This window comes from Nannobrachium achirus, assembly GCF_963921795.1.
Source record: "Nannobrachium achirus genome assembly, chromosome: 8".
NCBI classification, from domain to species: domain Eukaryota; kingdom Metazoa; phylum Chordata; class Actinopteri; order Myctophiformes; family Myctophidae; genus Nannobrachium; species Nannobrachium achirus.
In genome coordinates this window covers 3,266,040-3,284,643 of record NC_137817.1, presented here as the reverse complement: position 1 = coordinate 3,284,643, position 18,604 = coordinate 3,266,040, and the positions used below count along the sequence as shown (strand labels likewise).

General features: G+C 42.5%; 1 protein-coding gene across 1 annotated transcript in view; it reads right to left on the bottom strand.

Annotated features, from left to right (window-relative positions):
* The window catches only part of il1rap (interleukin 1 receptor accessory protein), a gene marked incomplete at its 3' end in the record, with an annotated part of 101,705 nt that overhangs the window by 27,658 nt on the left and 55,443 nt on the right, over nt 1-18,604 (bottom strand). Inside the window, exons 6-8 of the mRNA XM_080731138.1 lie at nt 10,391-10,483; nt 2,390-2,597; nt 101-317 (exon numbers count right to left, since the gene is read on the bottom strand). Of these exons, the coding sequence (XP_080587264.1) occupies nt 101-317; nt 2,390-2,597; nt 10,391-10,483 (518 nt within the window). The remainder of the gene's footprint in view (nt 1-100; nt 318-2,389; nt 2,598-10,390; nt 10,484-18,604) is intronic.

Genomic DNA, 18,604 nt, shown 5'->3' with positions numbered 1-18,604 from the left:
GTTATGTGCTTACAGATAACAGTAATGATGTTATGTGCTTACAGATAACAGTAATGAGGTTATGTTCTTACAGATAACAGTAATGACGTTATGTTCTTACAGATAGCAGTAACGTTGACGGCTCGGGTGAAGTTGAGGCTGCGTCCCTTGCGGGTGTAGCTGACGGTGCAGTAGTACAGGCCCTGGTAGCGCTCCACCATGAGATGGAAGACCAGGCTGTTCCCCTCCATCGCTCTGTCGCTGTTCCCCCAGGGATAGACCTGACAGCTCTGCAGTGCAGGGACACAACGCTCGCTTCTTCCAAGACACGTTGAATTCTGTGGAATCCAAATGACTGAAATCAGTCTTGGAGACTGAGTGAGCAAAGGATGCTACTGCCAAGGTGATCTGCTAATCACAACAGGCATTCCTTTACTGTAGGTTAGTTCGTTTTTTTGTTTGGCTAGGGAGGTCAAGATCTTTAATGGGTTTTGGTAGGGCATTCCACATTTTAGTGGAATGCATTTGTCCCTATGTTTGAGCCAAATGTGGGGGGAACAAGATCAGATGAGCTCTTTCTGGTGTTCTGCACCATGGGCATCACTGGGAAATGATCCTCTGAGTATCTTAACTTAAAGAGTTGGTGCCATTAGTTTTGTACTTTTTCTGGTTTTCATGTGTCTACTGGTTGACAGTATTTCATTAGACCCCCTGGTGTGGTTGTTATGAGCAATTATGTATTTCCTTTGCATTTTGGATTTTTTTCTCAAGGCTTCCACTTTGTGGGTCAAAAGTGCCGATCCAAAAACACAGATAGAGTGACATCACTCTATCTGGAGATAATCATCCCCTCCCCCTTTTACCATTCACCCAACACTGCGGGTGTGGCTAACTTCAGTTGGGTCGCCACCCACCATGACAGCCAGGCATACTTAATGAACTGGTGGGTGTGGCCACATAAAAAAACACATTCTTCTATGTCTTCTACCCAGACATCCCAAACATTTATCATTTAGAACAGCTTTTCTGGATCAGGGCCCATCATTGGCAGGATCTGGCCCACCACCCATCTACTCACATAGTACCAGGATCTGGCCCACCACCCATCTACTCACATAGTACCAGGATCTGGCCCACCACCCATCTACTCACATAGTACCAGGAGATGGCCCACCACCCATCTACTCACATAGTACCAGGATCTGGCCCACCACCCATCTACTCACATAGTACCAGGAGATGGCCCACCACCCATCTACTCACATAGTACCAGGAGATGGCCCACCACCCATCTACTCACATAGTACCAGGATCTGGCCCACCACCCATCTACTCACATAGTACCAGGAGATGGCCCACCACCCATCTACTCACATAGTACCAGGATCTGGCCCACCACCCATCTACTCACATAGTACCAGGAGATGGCCCACCACCCAACTACTCACATAGTACCAGGATCTGGCCCACCACCCATCTACTCACATAGTACCAGGATCTGGCCCACCACCCATCTACTCACATAGTACCAGGAGATGGCCCACCACCCATCTACTCACATAGTACCAGGAGATGGCCCACCACCCATCTACTCACATAGTACCAGGATCTGGCCCACCACCCATCTACTCACATAGTACCAGGAGATGGCCCACCACCCATCTACTCACATAGTACCAGGATCTGGCCCACCACCCATCTACTCACATAGTACCAGGTTCTGGCCCACCACCCATCTACTCACATAGTACCAGGAGATGGCCCACCACCCATCTACTCACATGGTACCAGGTTCTGGCCCACCACCCATCTACTCACATAGTACCAGGAGATGGCCCACCACCCATCTACTCACATAGTACCAGGAGATGGCCCACCACCCATCTACTCACATGGTACCAGGATCTGGCCCACCACCCATCTACTCACATGGTACCAGGAGCTGGCCCACCACCCATCTACTCACATAGTACCAGGATCTGGCCCACCACCCATCTACTCACATAGTACCAGGAGATGGCCCACCACCCATCTACTCACATGGTACCAGGATCTGGCCCACCACCCATCTACTCACATGGTACCAGGAGCTGGCCCACCACCCATCTACTCACATAGTACCAGGAGATGGCCCACCACCCATCTACTCACATAGTACCAGGATCTGGCCCACCACCCATCTACTCACATAGTACCAGGAGATGGCCCACCACCCATCTACTCACATGGTACCAGGTTCTGGCCCACCACCCATCTACTCACATAGTACCAGGAGATGGCCCACCACCCATCTACTCACATGGTACCAGGATCTGGCCCACCACCCATCTACTCACATGGTACCAGGAGCTGGCCCACCACCCATCTACTCACATAGTACCAGGAGATGGCCCACCACCCATCTACTCACATAGTACCAGGTGACAGAGGGCACGCTGTCACTGTCGGCCATCTTGAGCGCGTCCTGCAGGTCGGGGCAGTCCAGCTTCCCGTCGTCCTGGAGAGGGATTATGATCGGCCTGGGCGCCACGGCGACCTGGCACCCCCGCCCAGACTCCGCCCCCTGGCGTGGCAACACCTCCAGATGCATGGCGATCTTTGTGCACGAAGACTTGTTACTGGAGGAGGAAAAACACCTCGGGTGAAGGAGTACTTCAGACAGGAGGTCGCAGTTTAGTATGAGAAACGGCACATCATGTCTGTGTGCATGTCAGACTAAGAACAGAGTGAAAGGTCAAGTTTATTAAGTATTGACGGTTCAAGTGGTTAAATATCTGAGAACACAAAATTGACATGAATCCAAAATACACTGATGATTGTGCTGTCAAACAATGAAACTATATAATCTATGAAAAGGTTGTGGGGGTCCCTGCTTCATCTCTCTCTCAACTAAGGGGTCCTTGGCCTGAAAACTTTGAAGACCCCTGAAGACCCCTAGTGCATTGTAACGGGGAAAGACTCCTGAGTTCTCGGTTGATACCGACAATAAATCTCTCTGACGTACTTACTCACTACTCATTATAAGATACAACCATTTAAATGTCTACTCGCTCTCTGTCTCTAAGTGGAACGACAGTTCAGAAACCTCCCAACAGGTGTTCAGCTAAAATAATGCTACGTTGGCAACTCTGGAGACGTGTGAAACCAGGACCAAGCACAGTAGTGTGTTGGCTTAACAAAATTATCGAACCGAAGCAGATAAACGCGCCAAACTTTTTTTGAGGCTTCTTTAGGACCTAAAGACGAAGGTTTAGTGATGAGTCATCATTCACAGTTTTTATTTTTGTGTTTTGGGGGCCATTTCTAGCCCAATGAAAGTTTTTTGTGCAAAACAAATGCTTGCAATGGATTCAGCATCATGACAAACACCTAGTTAGACCACTCACATCCTACTTAAAGCAGATTTTTTTTCTGGGTATTTTCCTCCTGTATAGAAAGTCGATGGGAGCCCAACTTGATATGGATAATAATTCTATGGGTAAACTTCAAAATAAAGTTTGGTACGCACGGCTAAAATCCATCGTTAGGTCCTAAAGAAGCCTCAAAAAAGTTTTTGCGCTTTTATCCGCTTCCCCACTGAGCATGCCGTCTAAAAGTGGTCTAATAGTGGTATAGATTTGAACGTTTTTTTAGTCGCCTAAACTTAAACTAGACGACTAATAGACGTCTAATCGTCGTCTAAATGTAGACCGTCTAGAATTAGACGGCATGCTCAGTGGGTTCGTTTCGATAATTTTGTTAAGCCAACCCATTAACAGGTGTTCAGCTAAAATAATGCTACGTTGTCAACTCTGCAGACGTGTGAAACCAGTACTAAGACCAGTAAATGGAGCAGCAGCAACAACACACAGGAAACTCCCCACCGCCACATCGCATGCCATGAAGTGACACACTTTGTGTTCCGTCAGGTTGTTTCATCTTGAGAGATCTGGGTTGCAGGGGTGTCACAACAAATTCTGGGCCCCGGGTACAAGGATTCACTGCGGGGGCCCCCATGAATGTTCTTCATAGGGGGAGGGGGTTTAACCCATTTAGACTGGGAACGAATACTTTTGTGCTTTAAGAAAAATGGCAGATCTACAAGCTTGTAGATCTGCTAAATCGCGAATTGTTTTTGAAAAACCTATGTTTCTATGTCAGTGGTGCTCAAACTGTTTCATGTGAAGGACCTCCAAAATGATATGTATTTGGCCACGGACGCTTAAAAAAATACATATATTGCACACATTTTCACGACTTTTCAACAGTGTTGATTTCGTTTCGTCTACTAAAACTATGACGATTTTGTTTCACTGACGAAAACGTGATAAAAACGAAATAAAAACTAAGCTGTGATGACTAAAACTAAGACTAAATATATTGACAATTTCGTCGACAAAATAAAAACTAGACTAAAACATTAGGGAGGGACTAGTGGAGAAGAGTCATTTTATGTTTGGTTGCTCTCAGGTGTTGCGTGCTGAAAATAGCAGATTTACAAGCTCACAACGCGCCGCAGATCGGCTATTTTCAGCACACAACCCAGTCATTACTAACAGCACAAAATCAGTCATTACGATGCCATCAAGGCCTGCCAAAATACATTTAATTTGACTAAATCAACTGTAGATTTAGTCGACTAAAATTAGACTAAAAACTAATTATTTTCAGGTGACTAAATGATGACTAAAACCAAGTTACATTTTATTCAAAAGACTATGACTAAAACTAAATCAAAATTTTCTGTCAAAAACAACACTGCTTTTCAAAAATAGCAGATCTACAGGCTCGCAGCGTGACACTCAGTGCCGCGCTGTGAGCTTGTATATCTGCTATTTTTCAATAGCTAAAGTATAAAATAATTGAAGGCCCCATCCACCTTGGGCCCTGGTAACTCAGTCCCACTCCCAGCACCTTATATTTATAGCATATCGTCGTTGTCGGGAGGGAACCTTGTATGTCCAAAACCGTTTGTTTTCTATTTATCATCTATAAGATGTACTAAACTAGTGAAAACAGCCGATCTACAAGCTGCTTGTAGATCGGCTGTTTTCACTAGTTTTGTGTGACAGTCTTGTAAGATGAAGCAGGGCTTTGCTTTACCAACAGACGTACACATTTGAAACTTGGAAATACGTTGAGATAACAGCCATTTTGGTTAGAACTGACTGAAAATAACGTTGTACTTCAAGTTTAATATGATACTAAATATGTTTTCAAGTGTCCATATAAATTCCAAATATTATCAAATGATCTTGCGGCACCCCTGGACTGCCGTCGCGGCACCCCAGGGTGCCCCGTCACCCACTGTGAAAACACCTGTTTTATAGGTCGATTGCACACCGGAAAACGTGGTAACTCTGAGTAGAACCTAAAAAAAAAAAAAAAAACGTTGTGAACTACCGTATTTTGTACAGCATTTGAACCACAAGGTCAGAACTATTTATGAACTTCCTGGCAAAGTCTGAGCAGTCAAAACCCCACGTAGAGCAGAGTGAAACTATGAACTGGAGCTTTGGTTTTTATAGAGCAGGGGTTTTCACAGTGGGTGACGGGGCACCCTGGGGTGCCGTGACGGCAGTCCAGGGGTGCCGCGAGATAACTTGATAATATTTGGAATTTATTTGGACACTTAACAAATATTTAGTATAATTTTAAACTTGAAGTACAAACGTATTTTCAGTCAGTTCTAACCAAAATGGCTGTTATCTCAACGTTTTCCTCGTAACATAATCACTAGAATATTGTCACTGTCGTGCAGAAACCTCGTATCTCCAAGTTTAAAATGTGTACGTCTTTTGGTAAAGCAAAACCCTGCTTCATCATACAAGACTGTCGCACAAAACTAGTGAAAACAGCAGATCTACAAGCATGTAGATCTGCTGTTTTCACTAGTTTAGTACATTTTATAGATGATAAATACAAAATGAACTACCAATTACCAAACTAACAACGATATGCTATAAATATAAGGTGCTGGGAGTGAAAATTATAATGTAGGGGTGCCTCGGATTAAAAGAAAAATATATTTATGGGGTGCCCTGAGACAAAAAAGTTTGGGAACCCCTGTTATAGAGTACAGTTTGTCAGTACTCTCAGATAGGGGTGTAACGATACATTTTAACAACGATAAGATGCGCATCACGATCGATACATGGTTGACGATACGATACATGGACGATATTGGTTCATTCATGGTGATACGATTCAATGATTTAAAATAGATATAGTGACTATTCAGCAAAGACATTAAATCTGTGTGAAACGTGTCAATAGTGCAGGGTTTTTAAGTGAAAATCTATTATGGATATAAATAAGTCACTGTGATTCTCTAGCAAATGCATGGACATTATATTTCAACACATATGGACAAACCCACACCTTGACATGAACACAGAGATTACACACATTTATCGATAGACTAAGAGTAGCTATACCAGTAAGACTCCCTAATCGGGAGATAAGCGACCGTAGGTGGCTTATCTCCACAAATAGGGCAAAAATTTGTTTTTCCCAAATCTTCCTGATCCATGTTGATGACATGAGTGTAGACATGCTGTGTAGTGATATTCGTGATTTTAGGGCAAAAACTGTAGGAGCAGTGTCCAAAAATGTGTTTTAAAAATCGGCCTGAAGGTGGCGCTAGAATAGGGCCATGTGAGAAATGAGGGGTGGGGTCTCCGCGTTGCCTTGGCGGACGAATAGGTACCGGCCCCGGCTCTCCCGGACGCTCCTAGCCCGAGTTACGGCATTTTATGTGCGCTGCAGTGGCAGGGGGTCCTCCACTGGGGGCGCCACCACTTTTGCATCCGTTGGGGTGGTCATTTGGTCATTTTTGCACATTTGGTCATTTTTTACATCTGGGGGTCCCCCAGGGACCTGGGGGTCCCTGGGGCTCCGGGGGTCCTTGGAGGTTGTAGTTTGGCAGGCAAGGAGTGTGTGTGTAAAATCTGGCATGGATCGGGTCAACGGGTGCGGAGATATAAGCAGGGAAAAAGTGTGACGTGTGACGTGTGAGCACATTTGGTAATTTTTTACATCTGGGGGTCCCCCAGGGACCTGGGGGTCCCTGGGGCTCCGGGGGTCCTTGGAGGTTGTAGTTTGGCAGTCAAGGAGTGTGTGTGCAAAATTTGGCATGGATGGGGGCAACGGTTGTGGAGATATGAGCAGGGCAAAAGTGTGACGGACTCACTCACAGACAGACAGCCCGTGGAGGTTTTGGTAGTAAATGCGACCTACGGTCGCAAAAATGGAAAAGTAATTAGACCCTTCTTTTTCATTAACTTGCCAAATACAAGGCACAAATTATACTTAGTTTCCATACAATCAATTATTTGCACTGCAAAACGATTTGATACGATTATCTGCATTTCAAACGATACCGATACGATACAAAGTGGTACGATATATACTTTTGCATATCGATATAGTAGATCATTGCCAATTAAAATTTTTCGATTCTGTTTAGAGATGGACCGATTGCAAAATTCTTGGCCGATACCGATCCCCCGGTTTTATGATAGTCTGACCTACCGATTTCTTTAGCTAAGAACTAGAAAATAGGGTTGCTCCAATACCCTTTTTTTCAGGCCAAGTCGGCCTACAAGACATACTTCAATGTGAGTACCAATAAGCTAGACGAACACTAATGCCAAATCAATCGCAATAGTACAATATCCAAAATCACAGACAATATCCAGTCTAATATGACCGTCTGGACTAGGCAGGAGGAAAGCAGGTGACGCATGTTTTTTTCCCCCTTCTTTTTGGAGAAGACATTGACACAGGATTATGGAATATATCCTTACATTGCAAAGGTAATCAGCACCATCTGTATTCTGTAGGCTGCCACTAAGTAGACTGGCTGCTACTTGCTAATGTTTACTTTAGTCACAGGACCAGAGCAACATGCTGTGCAATGCCATAGACACAATTGGCATAAAACCGGTATTTATGTCAGTGACCTGCCGGTCACCGAATCAGCCGGTTTGATATCATACCTGCCGATTTTTATCGTTACACCCCTCCTCTCAGTCTGTCTTATCAAACACACTGTAAGGATCAAACATATCAGACAGTCAGACATGCATTTCTCTAAAGGAAGTGCATGTACAGTACGTACAGTATTAGTCCGGGAGCCGTGGGGGTGAACGTGGATTCGCCTGTAAAAGTTTTTTTCTCAACTGATTCTTGTAGCTTGGGGTCACCTCTTAAGGATTCAAGATGATGACCAGTGATATCCATTGAGCATTTTTTATTATTAACCCCTTAATGCCTGAAACACAAGAAATCCACCCTAGGGGTTTGTCATGATGCTGAATCCATTGCAGGCATTTGTTTTGCACAAAAAACATTCCGTGGGCTAGAAATGGCCTCAGAAAACAATACACGTATGGGTGAGTATTCATGTTAGTCGGAGGCCTTAGGGTTTTTTTTCTCGCGCTAATCAGTCTAAAAGTGCAAAATTTTGCACAGATGTAGCTCAGGGCATGCTCTAATGATTTAGCTAGGGCGCCCGAGTCGGCGACCTTCGGGGTCACCACAGCACCCACAAAACTCTGACTCATCACTTTTCATCACTAAAGTCGATGGGAGCCCAACTTGATTTGGCCGCTGTGGCGACCATTTAGGCCTGAACACATTATGACGCAATATTTTATGCTTTAAATATTAAAAAATAGCAGATATACAAGCTCACAGCACGGCACCGAGTGCCGCGCTGCGAGCTTGTAGATCTGCTATTTTTGAAAAATAGTGAAAATTAGAATTTTTACCCGATTCTATAAGTGTCTTTTGAATCCTTCTAAGATTTTTGGAAAAAACCTATGTTTCTATGTCAGCAATCTGGCCAGCCATCGTCAAAGAAAAGGTCCTTTTCACTTAACTGGAGCTCAGTTAGTCTGTTCTTGAGAGACTACTATGTCAGTGGTGCTCAAACCTTTTCATGTGAAGGACCCCCAAAATGATATTTATTTGGCCACGGACCCCCATTTCAAAATATATAGTTCCAGGGACCACCCAGAAGCAAAATTTGAGTTACAAACGTTCGCTTTGAAAATACATATATTCAAAGATTTGCACACATTTTCACGACTTTTTCAAAAATAGCAGATCTACAAGCTCGCAGCGCGGCACTCGGTGCCGCGCTGTGAGCTTGTATATCTGCTATTTTTCACTGGTTAAAGCATTCAATAATTCTAGGCCCTAAATGTGTTAATGACCAGAGATATGATATCAAAGCAGAGGCATATACAGATGCCCCCCAAGCAAGTCCATGAATGATTTACGAGTTAATAACCCACCCCATGGTGACTTGTAGTTAGCTCGAAAATCAGCTCTTGCACGCAAGATAATTCCTCACTCTATTAATAGGGTATACATCTTTTCCTTGAGTCAGGTGTAGTTTTGGAACAAAGCCAAATGGTATTCCGTAAAGCTCCATTACAATAACACACCTCTGAGAACACTTAGCAGATTACTGTCTAAAGCCATCCCACTGCTCTGGACATGATGCAATATGAACTGTAAACCCATCTTACTGGTCTTAATGCAACATGAACTGTGGCACTCCATTTATTAGTGACTTCACCCGCCTTTATATCCATCTGCCCTGTATCTAATCCAGGGGTCTTCCAACGCGTTATTCAAGCCAAGGACCCTTTAGCTTAGAGAGAGAGAATGAAGCACTACATATTGTATACATGTTGTGTTGCAGAGGCCTAGAATTATTGAATGCTTTAGCTATTGAAAAATAGCAGATCTACAAGCTCACAGGTGCCGCGCTGCGACCTTGTAGATCTGCTATTTTTGAAAAAGTGCAAATCTTTGAATATATGAGGGAGTGGAGGAAGTTGCTCAGGATAAGGAAATCTGGAGGTCTCGGTTGGAACTGTTACCCCCGCGACCCCATTCCGGATAAGCGGTTGAAGATGGATGGATGGACATTTGTAACTCAAATTTTGCTTCTGGGGGGTCCGATGTATTGTCCAGTGTCCTTACCGTAACATACAGATGTATTGTCCAGTGTCCTTACCGTAACATACAGATGTATTGTCCAGTGTCCTTACCGTAACATACAGATGTATTGTCCAGTGTCCTTACCGTAACATGCAGATGTATTGTCCAGTGTCCTTACCGTAACATACAGATGTATTGTCCTTACCGTAACATACAGATGTATTGTCCTTACCGTAACATACAGATGTATTGTCCTTACCGTAACATACAGATGTATTGTCCTTACCGTAACATACAGATGTATTGTCCTTACCGTAACATACAGATGTATTGTCCTTACCGTAACATACAGATGTATTGTCCTTACCGTAACATACAGATGTATTGTTCTTACCGTAACATACAGATGTAGTGTTCTTACCGTAACATACAGATGTATTGTCCTTACCGTAACATACAGATGTATTGTTCTTACCGTAACATACAGATGTATTGTCCAGTGTCCTCTACGGCAGCAGGCTGGAGCCACAGTCTCTCTCTCTCCTTGCAGAGGTGCTGGCTGGAGCTGCTGGCAACACAACGTCACAATAGGATTAAGTCGGATTACAATCGAGGCGAACGCATTAGACTAAAACGCTCTGATTAGATTAAAACAACCCTAATGTCTTCAGTAAAAGAAACGCTTAAGTGTCCATTTTGAAATAATTAACCACCATGAACCCTAGCGAGTCCTTATTCTGGGGTAGATAGATAGATAGATACCTTTATTATCCCAAGGGGGAAAATCAGTTGCCCAGAGGCAGCACAGCAGGATAAGGTTATTTACAAAGTTACAGAGAAGTATGAAAAAGAAAAAAAAGAAAAAAACAAGAACAGAGTAGAGTACAGTAAGTACAGTAAGAGCAAGGTACAACAAGAAAGGGAACACATAATATATATATATATATAAATATATATATATGCATAGTGTCCTAAAGCACATCTATCAATATAATACAGTGCCCAAATCAAAGTGACCATAACAGTCAATGCTAGTTAGTGCAACAAGTATCTCACCATCATGTCAAACACAAGCAGAAATACTAAAAAAAACAACTAACACAACCTAATAGTGCGGTGTCCAAAGGTCAGAGCGATAAAACAACTAGCAAAAGAAAAAAACAAGAAAGGGTGATGCAGCAAGACGCACAAGAGCACCCTCCCTGGAAGGTCCTTAGAGGTCAGAGTCAGTGCAGATAAAGTTCCAGTAAAGAAAGAAGGGTGAGCGTTCTGGTAAAATAGACGATCTATAAACTCATAAAGCAGAAGAGAAAATTCTGCAAAGAAAGGTTTTTAGCTTTGATTTAGAAAGGACTGAGCGTTGCAGCAGACCTGCAGTTCTCTATAGCCGGGGAGCCACTGTGCCAAAATGAGAGAAGACCTGTGATGTCATGACATACTCCAAATTTTTGTTTTTCACATTAATTTGGTCATTAAGGTACACAGAATGAGAGGCCTGCTCTGCCGGAAACACTGCGAAAAAAAGTTTCCCATTGACTTCACTATACTGGAAAAAAACACACCAAAAAAAGTAGCAAGTGAGGGGTCAAACTAAGGGTTCTTCATGATTCTGAATCCATTGCAAGCATTTGTTTTGCATGAAAAACATTCCTTGGGCTAGATTTCAGCCTCTCAAACCTGTGAAAAGTGATGAGTCATCACTTTTCACCGTTATTTTGGTCCGTTTTCTAGCCCAAGGAATGTTTTTCATGCAAAACAATTGCTTGCAATGGATTCAGAATCATGAAGAACCCCTAGTTTGACCCCTCACATACTTAAAGCATTTTTTTTTTGGTGTGTTTCTTTCCTGTATAGTGAAGTCGATGGAGTGAATATACAAATGGCCATAACTTTTTTTCCGCAGAGTTTCCGGCAGAGCAGACCTCTCATTCTGTGTACCTTAATGACCAAATGAATAGAAAAAACAAAAATAAAAAGTATGTCATGACATCACAGGTAAACCCCTATTCTTTGAGCTTTTGGGCCTGTGGCTACTAGGAGTTTGTTTCAGATATGTGGAGCATAGAAAACTGAACACCGCTACTCTTTGATTATCTCTGATTCTAGAGCAGGGGTCTTCAACAGGGGGTCCTCACTATTACTTCAGCGGGTTCTCCAAATCTTTGTGCGATAGAAACTTTTTTTCCTCCTTTATTATATTAACCACTTGAACCCTAGCGTCCATATCCTGAGAACTTTAGACAAAAATAGCCGATCTACAAGCTCACAACGCCTCGCGCTGCGAGGCGTTGTGAGCTTGTAGATCGGCTATTTTCGGAGGTTTGGTGTAGAGGGGGAAAAGAGCAGGCCAAGTATTGATGGTTCAAGTGGTTAAATATCAGAAAACACAAATTGACATGAATCCAAAATACACTGATGATTGTGCTGTCAAAAGATGAAACTACATGGAATCTATTCAACTCAATTAGCGCCGATCCCGAGAATACTCATGAAAAATACTCGAGTAGCACATGCTGCCGATCCCGAGTATACTCGTGAAAACTGTAACGGCGGTACTCTATTACCTGTTGGTGCGCGGAAGGTCCTGACACGATCGCCCTCGCCGATTCATCATCATCACGGATCCACGAGCACAAAATAGTAATCCCATAACATTGAGGCAGACGGGGAATCTCATCTTTAATGTCCATTATCTCGAAACAACACTTTCAAAGGGAGGATGGCAGTAGATTCTCGCTTATATAACACATGTTGAAAAGCACCGATCCGCCATTACACAACAGTATGTTGATGACGAGCGATTCCGGTGAAGGACGTGATGACGTCAAACCGGAAGTGTTTACGCTATGGACTTCTGGCCTTCAAAATAAGACAACGGTCGTGGATGCAGCCTGCGGGAGGCACGCTGGACATTTTAATCCGTTAATTTCAGGAGCACTAAATGAGTTAACAGGTTGGGGGGGTCCCTGCTTCATCTCTCTCTCAACTAAGGGGTCCTTGGCCTGAACACGTTGAGGACCCCTAGCTCTTCCAGGGACATAAAGCAGACCTGAGAGCTCTGGGTGGTTCATGATGAAGTCCAAGACCAGAAAGGTATTTTGGCCCTAAACCGTTCAATGCTTATTTGAAATCAATCCTGTGACAGACAGGCAGCCGGTGTAAAGATCTAAGGAGCGGGGTGATATCGCTCCAACATCTTGGCATCAGTAAGGAGTCGAGCAGGCACTGTTCTGAATCAACCGCAGACGTCTGATCGATTTTCTAGCGAGACCTGTAAAGACTCCGTTAAGTCAAGTCTACTGAAGATGAATGCACGGACACGTTTTTTAACCCATTCAGAACGGGTACACTATATTGTGTATTATTATTTTATGTTTTAACTATAGAAAAATAGCAGATCTACAAGCTCACAGCACGGCACCGAGTGCCGCACTGCGAGCTTGTAGATCTGCTATTTTTGAAAAATAGTGAACATTTGAATTTTGACCCGATTTTGACCTGATTCTATTAGTGTCTTTTGAATCCTTCTAAGGTTTTTTGAAAAACCTATGTTTCTATGTCAGCATTCTGGCCAGCCATCGTCAAAGAAAAGGTCCTTTCAGCTCCGTTAGTCTGTTCTTGAGAGACTACTATGTCAGTGGTTCTAAATCTTTTTCATGTGAAAGACCCCCAAAATGATATGTATTTGGCCACAGACCTGCATCTCAAAATATTTAGTTCCAGGGACGCCCCAGAAGCAAATTTGAGTTACAAACATTCGCTTTAAAATACATATATTCAAAGATTTGCACACATTTTCACGACTTTTTCAAAAATAGCAGATCTACAAGCTTGCAGCGCGGCACCGAGTGCCGCGCTGCAAGCTTGTATATCTGCGAGCTTGTATATCTGCTATTTTTCTATAGCTAAAGCATTCAATAATTCTAGGCCTAAATGGTTTAAATCAGGGATTGACACTAAGGTCTCAGAGGCACTTGCCCGTCGGACAAGTACAGGTCATGTTCTACTTGCCCAAAGGTCATGCCCACTTGTTCGATAAATAAATAAATCGTCCATTATAAAATGATAGGTAAGATTTTAATTACCGCTCAATTTAACACTTATTTCTTTACTTTCTGAGGCTGTGCGATCAAAAAATGTCAACCCTACAATTCCAAATACATATCTATGATTGAATAGATTAATAATAATATATTAATAATATGTCTGTTATATTTTTATTTTGTTTTTTCACTTATAAGAGTTCACTTATAAGAGCACTCTTAATTTTCTCTAAAAATAATTTTTATCCCACGATTTTGCAACCCATTTTTTCACCCAGTGCCAATTGCCTATGTAATCCTGGGCTCTGCTCTCCCTCTGCCGCGCCTGGGGAGACAACGGACTGACCTCATGCTTCCTTCTATGCATGAGTAGTCCAAGTTGTTTCTTTTCACCTGACAGGGGGTATTTCCCTGAGATGGACGTAGCGCGTGGAAGGAACACGTTATTCCAACCAGTTCCTTTCCCCTCCATCAGGCGCCCGGCTGGCCAGGGGGAGGCATTATTGAGACCAGGATTATTGCATGTTTTTGTGAGGGTATCAACCCTAGGAGACACAGGGAGAACATGCAAACTCCACACAGAAAGGCCCTATCGCCGACCCCACCTAGGGTGTGGGCGCTGATGACGCGGAGGGAGAAACACGCCCCCAGAACCCACAGCGTCCCCCGGCGGGAATCGAACCCAGGACCTTCTAGCTGTGAGGCGAAGCGCTAACCACTGCGCCACCGTGCCCGCACTCTTAATTTTCATTCCGCAGACCAGAAGACAGAGCACTCTGGCCACGTTCAGGTGTTTCTATACAGATATTTCATGTTATGTTTGTAGACAGTAGCGTCCCCTCTTAAATGAGCACTTAAATTGCCCGGTCGGGCAACCTGAAAGCAGACTTCACCTGCCCCAAAGTTTTATTTACCTGCCGGGGGCAGGTTGGCAAGCCTTAGTGTCAATGCCCGTAAATCCTTTAATCCTTGATAGATTATTCTTAAAGCTGACTCTGCAATTGATTTCTTTGTAATTGCGTGGATGTTAAAATTCAGGTCTGAGTGACTCCACGACAAAACCAAGATGTTTGGCTTGGGTTGTGTTTTTTAAACATTAACAGTTGAAGCTGAGCGCTCTTTTAATCTTTCTTCCTTGGCACCAAAAAACAATTACTTCAGTTTGGTCTTTGTTTAATTGAAGAAAATAATCAATGATTTGTTCAATGCATTTGCTCCAGTGTTTGTGGAGGACCACACCATAGAGTCACCTGGTGAAGTTGTGTGTGAAGTTTGCATGTCATTTTTGTACTCTCAGATATGTAATTACCTACAGGCCTGTCCTTTATCATTCATACAGAAAGTCCAACACAATTTTGCTCTGTCTAGTAATGTATTGTGGTCAAGTTAACCGTGTTGAATGCAGCGCTGAGGTATAGTTTACAGACTGAAAACGTGCCACTGTCTGTGTTTAAGTGGATGTCAATGAAAACTTTAACAAGAGCAGTGTCAGAGTGCTGTGTTGTGGTCAAAATCCTAATCCTGTTTTGTGCTAATGAGTTGTTGAAATAATGACAAGCCCAAAATAGGTATGCCAACAATCGTATATGATTTAATTTGAATTGAAATAAGTGTTGAGAACCACTGACCTACTGCATTGTATTCAGCCAAAGACACGTCAACAGCCTCAGGTTCATTATTATAACAAATTGCTTATAGTTGCATTTGGTGGAAATTGATTGACTCTCCAAATCAATCTAAGCAGAAAGCAAACGGTGCAGGCGGTGTAACAAAAACACACACATTATCATCTATAAAAATGAAACCATAGCACAAAACTCTGAAACTTCAGAAATAGCCGGCACAGCACTGGGTAAAGCTGTTATCAATGACACAACGCACCAACAATACAATCAATAGCACTTCAGGCCATCAAAATCACAAGTGCTACCATGGTTAACCAATTTAGGCCTGAACACATTATGACGCAATATTTTATGCTTTAAATATAAAAAATAGCAGATTTATACAAGCTCACAGCGCGGCAACGAGTGCCGCGCTGCGAGCTTGTAGATCTGCTATTTTTGAAAAATCGTGAAAATTCTAATTTTGACCCGATTCTATAAGTGTCTTTTGAATCCTTCTAAGAAAAGGTCCTTTTCACTTGACTGGAGCTCAGTTAGTCTGTTCTTGAGAGACTACTATGTCAGTGGTTCTCAAACCTTTTCATGTGAAGGACCCCCAAAATGATATTTATTTGGCCACGGACCCCCATCTCAAAATATCTAGTTCCAGGGACCTCCCCAGAGAAGCAACATTTGAGTTACAAATGCTCGCTTTGAAAATACATATTAGATATAGACTAGAAGAGAAAATTTCTAAGAAATTTTAAGTGTGCCTGCAGCTCGCTAAGTCTGTGCAACCTTGTGTAGCGGTTGGTGTTAGCATTAGCGTTATTTCATTTGACGCAACCCGCGTGTCTGTATGACAAACGGTTCACGAGATCAAGGGTCACTTCCTGTTTGGTGAGGGGCACTTCCTGTTTGGCGAAATAGGCCCCAATTAAGGTCATGGACGATTAATGAATTAAAGCTGCAAGCAGCGATGACCAGGCCCTCGCAGCTCTACCCACGTCACAAGGCCAGCAGCCAATCAGAAACCAAACAGGAAGTCAGCCATTTCGACTAATTAGTGGCGTTTTGGAGCATTTTTGGCCGTTATCACGGGTCGCACTTTAACGACAGTTTTTTGAGAAAAAATTGTTTTGTGAGAAAAAAAATTTGAGAAAAAAACTTTTTTGAGAAAAAGAAATTTTGAAAAAAAAATTGTGAGAAAAAAAAATGTTGAGAAAAAAAAATGTGAGAAAAAATAATTTTGAGAAAACAATTTTGAGAAAAAAAAATTTTGAGAAAAAAAAAATTTTGAGAAAAAAAAAATTGAGAAAAAAAATTTTTGAGAAAAAAAAAATTGAGAAAAAAATGTTGAGAAAAAACATTTTTTGAGAAAAAAAAAATTTTGAGAAAAAAAAATTTTGAGAAAAAAAAAATTTGAGAAAAAAAAAATTTGAGAAAAAAAAATTTGAGAAAAAAAATTTGAGAAAAAAAAAATTTGAGAAAAAAAAATTTGAGAAAAAAAAAATTGAGAAAAAAAAATTGAGAAAAAAAGAAAAGGTATGACACCAGCCGCAAGTCTGTACGACAAACGGTTCATGAGTTATAGAGGCACTTCCTGTTTGGTGAAGGGCACTTCCTGTTAAAGAGGGGGCGAGGCTTAATCAATTACAGCTCATCCCTATTGGTCGGAAAAAGACCAAAGTTGTGTGAGCATTTTACATTTTAAATGACGTTGCTAGGCAAAAGTATGGCAGAGTTATGTGGCGCCAAAGTTTCTGGGTTTTTTTCGGAGTCCCCCATTCAAAGTCAATGGAGTTTTTGGGCGTTGTTTTTTGCGAATTACATCGCAATCGGAAAGCGGATCGGAAAGAAAAGTAATAGCACACCATTCCCGGCCGAGCCGCACATTTTGATGTATATATTGCGGGGGTGGCGTTAATCGTGCGGCAGTTATTACGTGCCGAAGTTTCCCCCATTCTAAGTCAATGGGGTTTTTTGGCGTCGTTTTTTGCGAATTACGTCGCAATGGTAACGCGGATCGGAAAGAAAAGTAATAGCAACCTATTCCCGGCCGAGCCGCACGTTTTGATGTATATATTGCGGCGGTGGCGTAAATTGTGCGGCAGTTATTACGTGCAGAAATTCGTGGCGAAAGACTTAATTAATGACTTAAGTATGGCGGATTACAATAAGTGTTTTGCTATTGCATAGCAGGCACACTTAATTACATAAAGATTTGCACACATTTTCACGACTTTTTCAAAAATAGCAGATCTACAAGCTCGCAGCGCGGCACTCGGTGCCGTGCTGTGAGCTTGTATATCTGCTATTTTTCACTGGTTAAAGCATTCAATTCAATTCTAGGCCTAAAGGCCTCTCCATACTTCGACCGAAATGTTCGGTGAGTTGTGTTTTCCGACGTGCAAATTTCCGAACTCTCGTTCGGTCCAATGCTTTTCAGAAGTCCCGAGGGATATAATTTTATGGTAGAAAAGGACCTTTTGACCGAAAACGGCGGTTTCGGTGGAAGTATGGATAGGCCTTTAATGGGTAAAAAAAAAAACACCCCTTTTTCTCCCCAATGTAGTCATTATGCCAATTAATTCCTTCCCACTTCCTTGTCACATCTGATGTATCCTATTGGCTCACCTGCCATGGCTGTCATGATTATGACATTTTACGATTTTAACGATTAATTGTGTTTTTTGTCGTTGACAATTACATTTCTGCTTGGCTTTTAGTCTTTGAAGTTGCACATGGCAGATATGACACATAACCTAAATATACCAAGAAATTGCTGACATATTTGACAACTTTATACTTAAAAAAGAGCATTGATGCGACGCGTTGTGAGCTTGTATATCTGCCATCTCCACTATATTTGAAAATCTTTGCAAATATATGAACATTTATGTATTAAATAGACCGTTTGTCAGCCTTCTGATTGGTCTCTGAGACTCCCTGACTGGCCAACCAGAAAAAATCATTCACTTTTTGCTATCGGGGGTGGAGTTGTGCAGTGGGAGAATGTTGTGTTGTGCTTTCAGCACGGTG